The sequence below is a fragment of the Bos taurus genome, chromosome 11 (assembly GCF_002263795.3).
Source record: "Bos taurus isolate L1 Dominette 01449 registration number 42190680 breed Hereford chromosome 11, ARS-UCD2.0, whole genome shotgun sequence".
NCBI lineage: Eukaryota > Metazoa > Chordata > Mammalia > Artiodactyla > Bovidae > Bos > Bos taurus.
The window spans coordinates 14,835,900-14,845,762 of record NC_037338.1 but is presented as its reverse complement, the minus strand read 5'-3'; the positions used below and the strand labels follow the sequence as shown (position 1 = coordinate 14,845,762).

General features: G+C 38.8%; 1 protein-coding gene across 3 annotated transcripts in view; it reads left to right on the top strand.

The window, feature by feature from the left end:
* Positions 1 to 9,863, top strand: part of NLRC4 (NLR family CARD domain containing 4) — a 54,357-nt gene that overhangs the window by 19,253 nt on the left and 25,241 nt on the right. For 2 of the 3 annotated variants that reach the window (XM_005212521.5, NM_001192323.2), the window contains 2 exon segments: positions 8,663 to 8,755; positions 8,900 to 9,070. The exons of the other annotated variant lie outside the window; for it this stretch is intronic. In XM_005212521.5, coding sequence (XP_005212578.2) covers positions 8,663 to 8,755; positions 8,900 to 9,070 — 264 coding nt within the window. 3 annotated transcript variants of the gene reach the window in all.

Sequence of the window (9,863 nt, the reverse complement as noted above, 5' to 3'; positions counted from 1 at the left end):
TTGGCAAACTGGTCACTTATAGGCAGAATTTGATCTACATACTATTTAAAATTTATTTTTTAATGTTGGCCAATATTTTGTTCTTAATACTTTACATTTATTTTTTGAGTAAGGTATTCACATGGTCCAAATTATAAAATAATCTATAATGAAAAGTCTCCTTCCTTTCCCTCTCCCCTCACAATGATTCTTTTCCTTGAAGGAGCTGTCAGCATTTTGAAGTTGGGAGATGTCATATGAAAATACAGGATTTTCATTTCTCTTAAAACTTACAGACTTGACAACTGCACTTGGTAACAACTGGCTAGAGCTTCATGATCAGATCCTATGCTCTTTGGACAAGACACATACTCTCCAGTAAGACACAGAGGTCACCTGTTCTACTTCTTGTAATAACATCATCTCTCTCACCCTCTCTGACATTTGAGTTTGTAATCAGCACTTATTTTTTCTTACAGCTAGGATCTAGTCACTCGGAGAAGGCAATGGCACCCCACTCCAGTACTCTTGCCTGGAAAATCCCATGGATGGAGGAGCCTGGTTGGCCGCAGTCCATGGGGTCGCTAAGAGTCGGAGAAGACTCAGCGACTTCACTTTCACTTTTCACTTTCCTGCATTGGAGAAGGCAATGGCAACCCACTCCAGTGTTCTTGCCTGGAGAATCCCAGGGACAGAGGAGCCTCGTGGGCTGCCGTCTATGGGGTCGCACAGAGTCAGACACGACTGAAGCGACTTAGCAGCAGCAGGATCTAGTCACTACTGAAGGGCATGTAGGTTATTTTCTGCTTGGGCAATTATAAGTAAAGCTACTATAAACGTTATTATGCAACTTTTTATGTAAAAGTCAGTTTTCAGTTCACTTGGGTAAATATTTAGTGCTGGAACTGCTGAACCATGCGACAAGTGCTTGTGTAACTTTGGAAGAAACTGCCCAGCTATTTTCCGCTATGTGCCTTTTACATTTTCAATAGCAATACATGAGAATTTTAGTTGTTCTGCCTTCTTACTAGCACTTAGTATTCTTCCTATTTGTCTCTTTTTTTCATTTTATAATAATAATAAAAAAGGAAACAATAATACCAAGTGCTGCTGAGGATATGGAGAAACTAGAACTCTATGCATAATGTTGTCTCATCAGAGTTGGCTGATAAAAGTTGAAAATTTTTCATGCACTTATTTGCCAACTTAGTGAAATGTCTGTTCAAGTTTTTCCCCATTCTTAATTGGGTTAATTTGTTTTCTTAGTGTTGAGTTTTAAGTGTTTTTTTTTAATACATTCTGGATATAAGTCCTTTGTCAGATAAGTGATTTGAAAATATTTTCTCCCAATCTGTAGTCTTTTCATTCTTTAACAGTGTCTTTCATAGGACAAAAGTTTTATTGCCGTCCCTTTTTCTCTTTGTGAATCACGCTTTTGGTGTCATGTCTAAGAACTCTTCGCATAATCCCAGGTCAACATGATTTTTTCCATATTTTCTTTCGAAGTTTTACGTTTTACATTTAGATCTGTGATGCACTTTGAGTTAACATTTGTGTAAAGTGGTAAGTTTAGATCAAAGTTCATTTTTCTTCCCTATGGATATCCAGTTATTCTGTTTATTGAAATGACAGTTCTTTCATGTTTGAATAACCTTTTTATCCTTGCCCAAATTATTTGGCTATAGTTGTATGGGTATAATTTTGAATACTCTTTTCCACTGATCTTTCATTTGCCAATACCCATGCCTATTTCTTGTCAATACTCCATTGTCTTAGTAACTTTTGCTTTACAGTAAGTCATAAAATTGGATAGTATTATTTCTCCAAATTAATTTTCCTTTTTCTAAAAAATTACAAAATATTCCAGTTCCTTTGTTCTTCCATATAAATTTTAGAATCACTTTTTTTTTGGCTAGGGCTCGTAGCCTGTGGGATCTTAGTTCCTCAACCAGGGACTGAATCTGAGCCCTTGGTAGTGAAAACATAGAGTTCTAACCACTAGACTGGCAGTGAATTCCGAAGAATCACATTTATATCATCAAAAATTCTTCCTGAGATCTTGGTTGGAATTACATTGATCTATAGACTAATTTCGGAGAAGGCAATGGCAACCCACTCCAGTACTCTTGCCTGGAAAACCCCATGGATGGAGGAGCCTGGTAGGCTGCAGTCTATGGGGTCGCTAAGAGTCGGACACGACTAAGCGACTTCACTTTCACTTTTCATTTTCATGCATTGGGGAAGGAAACAGCAACCCACTCCAGCCTGGAGAATCCCAGGGATGGCAGAGCCTGGTGGGCTGCCGTCCCTGGGGTCGCACAGGGTCTGACATGACTGAAGCGACTTAGCAGCAGCAGCATACACTAATTTGGGGCTCTCCAGGTGGTAGAGAACATGCCTATCAATGCAGGAGATGTGAGACACTGGTTCAATCCTTGGGTCCAGAAGACCCCCTGGAGGAGGGCATGGAACCCACTTTAGTCTTCTTACCTGGAGAATTCCATGGACAGAGGAGCTTGGAGGGCTACAGTCCATAGCTTCATGAAGAGTCAGATATGACTGAAGTAACTTGGCACACACATGCATAGACTAATTTAGAGAGAACTGACATAATTTTTATGTTGAATATTTCAACCTATGACCATGGTTTCTCTTTCCATTTATTTAGATTTTTCTTAATTTTTTTTCATTATTTTGAATTTTTCATCATGTTGATCCTGTATATGTTTTATTAGATTTATACCTTTTACATTCTTTTGGAGCTATTGTAAACGGTATTTAAAAAAATCTGGTTAATGGGATTTCCCTGGTGGTCCAGTGGCTAAGACTCCTTGCTCCCAATGTCAGGGGCCTGGGTTCAATCCCAGGTCATGGAACTAGATCCCGAGTGCCACAACTAGGAGTCTGCAGGCTGCAATGAAGATCAAGATCCCTTGTGCTGCAACTAAGACCTGGTGAAGCCAAATATAAATAAATAAATATTTTTTAAAAATCTGGTTACCAATTATTTATTGCTACTACAGAAATTCAGTTCAGTTCAGTCACTCAGTTGTGTTTGACTATTTGTAACCCCATGGACTGTAGCACACCAGGATTCCCGGTCCAACACCAACTCCCAGAGCCTGCTCAAACTCATGTCCATTGAGTCAGTGATGCCATCCAACCATCTCATCCCCTATCATCCCCTTCTCCTCCTACTTTCAATCTTTTCCAGCATCAGGGTCTTTTCAAATGAGTCAGTTCTTCACATCAGGTGGTCAAGGTATGGAAGCTTCTGTTTCAGCATCAGTCTTTCCAATGAATATTCAGGATTAATTTACTTTAGGACTGACTGGTTGGATCTCCTTGCAGTCCAAGGGACTTTCAAGAGTCTTCTCCAACACCACAGTTCAAAAGCATCAATTCTTCAGTGCTCAGCTTTCTTTATAGTCCAAATCTCATATCCATACATGACTACTGGAAAAACCATAGCTTTGACTAGATGGACCCTTGTTGGCAAAGTAATGTCTCTGCTTTTTAATATGCTGTCTAGGTTGGTCATAGCTTTTCTTCCAAGGAGCAAGCTTCTTTTAATTTCATGGCTACAGTCACCATCGGCAGTGATTTTGGAGCCCCGAAAAATAAAGTCTGACACTGTTTCCACTGTTTCCCCATCCATTTGCCATAAAGTGATGGGACTGGATGCCATGATCTTAGTTTTCTGAATGTTGAGTTTTAAGCCAACACTGTCACTCTCCTCTTTCACTTTCATTAAGAGGCTCTTTAGTTCTTCTTTGCTTTCTGCCATAAGGGTGGTGTCATCTGCATATCTGACGTTATTGATATTTCTCCTGGCATCTTGATTCCAGCTTGTGCTTCATCCAGTCTGGCATTTCGCATGATGTACTCTGCATATAAGTTAAATAAACAGGGTGACAATATACAGCCTTGACATACTCCTTTCCCAGTTTGGAACCAGTCTGTTGTTCCATGTCCAGTTCCAACTATTGCTTCTTGATCTGCATACAGATTTCTCAGGAGGCAGGTAAGGTGGCCCGGTATTCCCATCTCTTTCAGAATTTTTCAGTTTGTTGCAATTCACACAGCTAAAGGCTTTGACATAGTCAATAAAACAGAAGAAGATGTTTTTCTGGAATTCTCTTGCTTTTTCGATGATCCAGTGGATGTTGGCAGTTTGATCTCTGATTCCTCTGCCTTTTCTAAACCCACTTGACCATCTGGAAGTTCATGGTTCACATTCTGCTGAAGCCTGGCTTGGAGAATTTTGAGCATTACTTTACTAGCATGTGAGATGAATGCAATTGTGCCGTAGTTTGAGCATTCTTTGGCATTGCCTTTAAAGTGACCTTTTCCAGTCCTGTGGCCACTGATGATTTTTCCATATTTGCTGGCATATTGAGTGCAGCACTTTCACAGCATCATCTTTTAGGATTTGAAAGAGCTCCACTGGAATTCTATCACCTCCACTAGCTTTGTTTCTAGTGATACTTCCTAAGGCCCACTTGACTTTGCATTCCAGGATGTCTGGCTCTAGGTGAGTGATCACACCATCATGGTTAATCTGGGTCATGAAGATCTTTTTTTGTATAGTACTTCTATGTATTGTTGCCACCGCTTCTTAATATCTTCTGCTTCTGTTAGGTCCATACCATTTCTGTCCTTTATCGTGACCATCTTTGCATGAAATGGTCCCCTTGGTATCTCTAATTTTCTTGAAGAGATCTCTAGTCTTTCCCATTCTGTTGTTTTCCTCTATTTCTTTGCATTGATCACTGAGGAAGGCTGTCTTATCTCTCCTTGCTAATCCTTGGAACTCTCCATTCAAATGGGTATCTCTTTCCTTTTCTTCTTTGCCTTTAGCTTCTCTTCTTTTCTCAACTATTTGTAAGGCCTCCGCAGACAACCATTTTGCCTTTTTTCATTTCTTTTTCTTGGGGATGGTCTTGATCACTGCCTCCTGTACAATGCCACGAACCTCTATCCATAGTTCTTCAGGCACTCTATCAGATATAATCCCTTGAATCTATTTATTACTTGCATTGTATAATCGTAAGGGATTTGATTGAGATCATACCTGAATGGTCTGGTGGTTTTCCCTACTTTCTTCAACTTAAGTCTGAATTTGGCAATGAGTTCATGATCTGAGCCACAATCAGCTCCCAGTCTCATTTCTGCTGACTGTATAGAGCTTCTCCATCTTTGGCTGCAAAGAATAAAATCAGTCTGATTTTGGTATTGACCATCTGGTGATGTCCATGTGTAGAGTCTTCTCTTGTGTTGTTAGAAGAGGGTGTTTGCTATGACTAGTGCATTCTCTTTGCAAAACTCTGTTAGCCTTTGCCTGGCTTCATTTTGTACTCCAAGGCCAAATTTGCCTGTTACTCCAGGTGTTTCCTGACTTCCTACTTTTGCATTCCAGTCCCCTAAAATGAAAAGGACATCTTTTTGGGTGTTAGTTCTAGAAGGTCTTGCAGGTCTTCATAGAACCACAACTTCAGCTTCTTCAGCATTACTGGTTGAAACACAGACTTAGATCACTGTGATACTGAATGGTTTGCCTTGGAAACGAACAAAAATCATTCTGTCGTTTTTGAGATTGCATCCAAGAACTGCATTTTGGACTCTTTTATTGACTATAAGGGCTACTCCATTTCTTCTAAGGGATTCTTGCCCACAGTAGTAGATATAATGGTCATCTGAGTTAAATTTGCCCATTTCAGTCCATTTTAGTTCACTGATTCCTAAAATGTCGATGCTCACTCTTGCCATCTCCTGTTTGACCACTTCTAATTTACCCTGATTCATGGACTTAACATTCTAGGTTCCTATGCAATATTGCTCTTTACAGTATTGGACTTTACTTCCATCACCAGTCACATCCACAACTGGGTGTTGTTTTTGCTTTGGCTTCATCTCTTCATTCTTTCTGGAGTTATTTCTCCACTCCTCCAGTAGCATATTGTGCACCTACCGACCTGTGGAATTCATCTTTCAGTGTCCTATCTTTTTGCCTTTTCATACTGTTCATGGGGTTCTCAAGGCAAGAGTACTGAAGTGGCTTGCCATTCCCTTCTCCAGTGGGCCATGTTTTGTCAGAACTCTCCACCATGACCTGTCCATATTGGGTGGCCCTATACAGCATTGCTCATAGTTTCATTCAGTTAGACAATCGGAGAAGGCAATGGCACCCCACTCCAGTACTCTTGCCTGGAAAATCCCATGGATGGAGGAGCCTGGAAGGCTGCAGTCCATGGGGTCACTGAGGGTTGGACAGGACTGAGGGACTTCACTTTCACTTTTCACTTTCATGCATTGGAGAAGACAATGGCAACCCACTCCAGTGTTCTTGCCTGGAGAATCCCAGGGACGAGGGAGCCTGGTGGGCTGCCGTCTGTGGGGCTGCACAGAGTCGGACACGACTGAAGTGACTTAGCAGCAGCAGTAGTAGTGGTCCATGGGATCAGTTTGATTAGTTTTCTGTGATTTTGGTTTTCATTCTGTCTGCCTTCTGACAGATAAGGATAAGAGGCTTATGGAAGCTTCCTGATGGGAGAGACTGACTGTGGGAGAAACTGGGTTTTGTTATGGTATGCTCAGTAAATCTTTAATCCAATTTTCTGTTGATGGGCAGGACTGTGTTCCCTCCCTGTTGTTTGACCTGAGACCAAACTATGCTGGAGGTAATGAAGATAATGGGGACCTCCTTCAAAGTTCCCATGCTCGCACTGCCACAGTCAGTACCCCTGAAAGGTACCCCTGCAGGGAGTCAGTCGCTACCCTGCAGCAGAAATACAATTGATTTTTGTGTGTGTTGATATTGTACTCTGTATCTATGATAAACTTATTTCATGTCCCCTCCAAAAAGAATATCTTTATTTCTTCCATTCCAATTTGTATACTTTTCATTTCATTGTCTTGCCTTATTGCATTATGACTTGCAGTACATAGTGCTGAACAGAAGAGATGAGAGTGAATATCCTCCCTTGTTTCTGATCTTAGGGAGAAAGCATTCAGACTTTCACTATTAAGTATGACATTCATTGTCATTTTTTGTTTTTTTTTTGAGATGCCTTTTGTCAGGTTGAGGAAGTTTCCTTCTATTCCTAGGTGGCTGAGAGTTTTTCTCATGAATAGTTATTAGATTATGACAAATATTTTCGCTGTGTCAATTTATATGATCATTTCATTTTTCTTCTCTAGACTGTTAATATAGTGAATTACATGGATTGATTTTCAAATATCAAAACAATCCTGCGCTCCTGTATGAAGCTCACTTCGTGGTAGTATAATATTCTTTTTATGCATGACTGGACTCCTTGGTAATATTTTGTTGAGAATTTTGGCTTCTATGTTCATGAGAGATACTGCTTCAAAGTTTTCTTTTGTTTTATTTTCTTGGTCTGAGTTTCACGTTGGTTAATGGTAGCTTCATAAAATGAGTTGGGAAGTGTTGCCTGTGTTTCTGTTTCCTGATAGTTATCATGTAGAATTGATGTTATTTCTTCTTTGAAAGTTTGGTAGAATTTGCAAGTTAAATTATCTGTGCTTGAAGCTTTCTTTTTTGAGAAAATTTTAAACTACAAATTCAATGTCCTTAGTTACATAGGACTATTCAGGTTATTTATGTAATGTTGGATAAATTTTAGTAGCTTGGGGCTTTCAAGAAATTGTGTAGTTTTCAGTGCAAGTTTGATGTATGAAGCAGGGTACTCAAAGTCGGTGCTCTGGGGTGAGGTGGGGAGGGAGGTAGGAGGCAGGTTCAGGACAGGGAGACACATGTGCACCCGTGGGTGATTCATATTGATGTATGGCAAAAATCACCTCAATATTGTAAAGAAATTATCCTCCAATTAAAATAAATTAATTAATTAAAAAAAGAAATTGTGTAGTTTTATCTATAAAAATCCTATGGACAGAAGAGCCTGATGGGCTACATACAGTCCACGAGGTCACAAGAGTCAGACACGACTGAGTGACTAAAACACACACACATCTGTGTTGTCAAATTTATGCATATTTTTCTTTGTTCTTTTAACATCTGTGATTTCTGTATTGTTATCTTCCTTTTCATTTCTGATATTTGTAATTTGTTTTTCTTCATTTTTTATTTATCAGTCTTGCTAGAAATTTATCAAATTTATTGTTCTTTTCATGGATACAGCTTTTAATTTACATTGATTTTCCCCTATTGTTTATGTTTGCAATTTTTTATTGATTTCTGCCCTTTATTATTGCATTGCTTCTTCTTCCATTGGGTTTATGTTGCTCCTCTCTGTCTGGTTTCTTAAGTAAGCTTAGGTTACTGATTTGAAAATTTTCCTTATTTCTAATATAAGTATTCAATGCTCTAAATCTCCCTTTAAGCAACTGTTAATCTGTGATTTTGATATATTTTAGTTTTAAAAAAATTTTTTTCAAAATATTATCCAGTTTTCCTTGAGACTTATTTGATGCTTGTATAGAAGTGTGTTGTTTAATTTCCACCTGTTTGGAGATTTCCCAATTACCTTTCCAGTGTAATTCCATTATATTGGGAAGACATGATTCTATCTCTGACCAAAAATTATATATTTGTGTTTCAATTTCATGAACATTTCTTGCCCATAGTAGAACAAAATTCTTTTGATTGGTCACAGAAATCTAGTAAATGACAGCTGAACACCAATCCCTTTTCTTTTGGCAGGTGGTCTGACTGACAATTTAGGTAATTTGAAGAATCTTATGAAGCTCATACTGGATAATATTCAGATGAATGAAGAAGATGCTTTAAAACTAGGTCAGATTTTTGTTTTCTCTATTATTTTTATTAATATAAGTTTAATAATAAGAACAGTTAAGACTCTGACACTGTGTTTATACACTGCAAGAAGGCCTTTATGTACTTGCTGTCCTAATGCATTTCCTTTCCATTGGTCTGCAGCTGAAGGTCTGACAAATCTGAAAAAGATGTGCTTACTTCGTTTGACCCACTTGTCTGATATAGGGGAAGGAATGGATTACATAGTCAAGTCTCTATCAGCTGAACCCTGTGACCTTAAAGAAATTCAATTAGTCTCCTGCTGCCTGTCAGGAAATGCTGTGAAAACCCTAGGTAACTGCTGCCTATAATTGAATGAAAACAGTGTAAGAAAACATGTGATATGTTTATACCAAGGCATGCTAAATCTCTCAAATGGAAATTTAGTCTTTAGAGAAATTGGAAAAGATAATAAAGACTGCTAGGTAATATCTAACCTATTTTTATGATCTCTGTGATTGGAATGAAAATTTATTATGGATGAATAATAGGAGAGAATTTTGGGATAATTGAAGATGTCATTTTAAGAGAGGGTAAGTGAAAGTGAAAGTCACTCAGTTGTGTCCTACTCTTTGAGACCCCATGAACTATATAGTCCATGGAATTCTCCAGGCCAGAATACTGGAGTGGGTGGCTGTTCCCTTCTCTAGAGGATCTCCCCAACCCAGGAATCGAACCCAGGTGTCCCGTACTGCTGGTGGATTCTTTATCAGCTGAGCCACCAGGGAAGCCCAAGAGAGGGTAAAGAGGAAGAAAGTAAGAAATGAGTGATTGAAACTTGGCACATTCTGTTATATAATAACTGCTTAATAAAATTTTGATTGAATGGATAAATAAGTGATTGAGAAGCAGAGAGAGAAGGATTTTCTTAAATGTTCTCTGTCCTAATTCTTACCTATTGCCTGGTTAAGATGGAGGTAATATGCATCAATATAAGAGCTGAGTCTTGAGTTCCTAAAGGGTGTATATACCAAGTATGGAGAAACTTTTGCATATTTCTGGATAAACTAGATATGGTCAATTTAGATGTTTTTTTTAAATTTAGGATTTTGGGGAAAAGATGGTCTAGCCCTTTAAAAAACAGAAT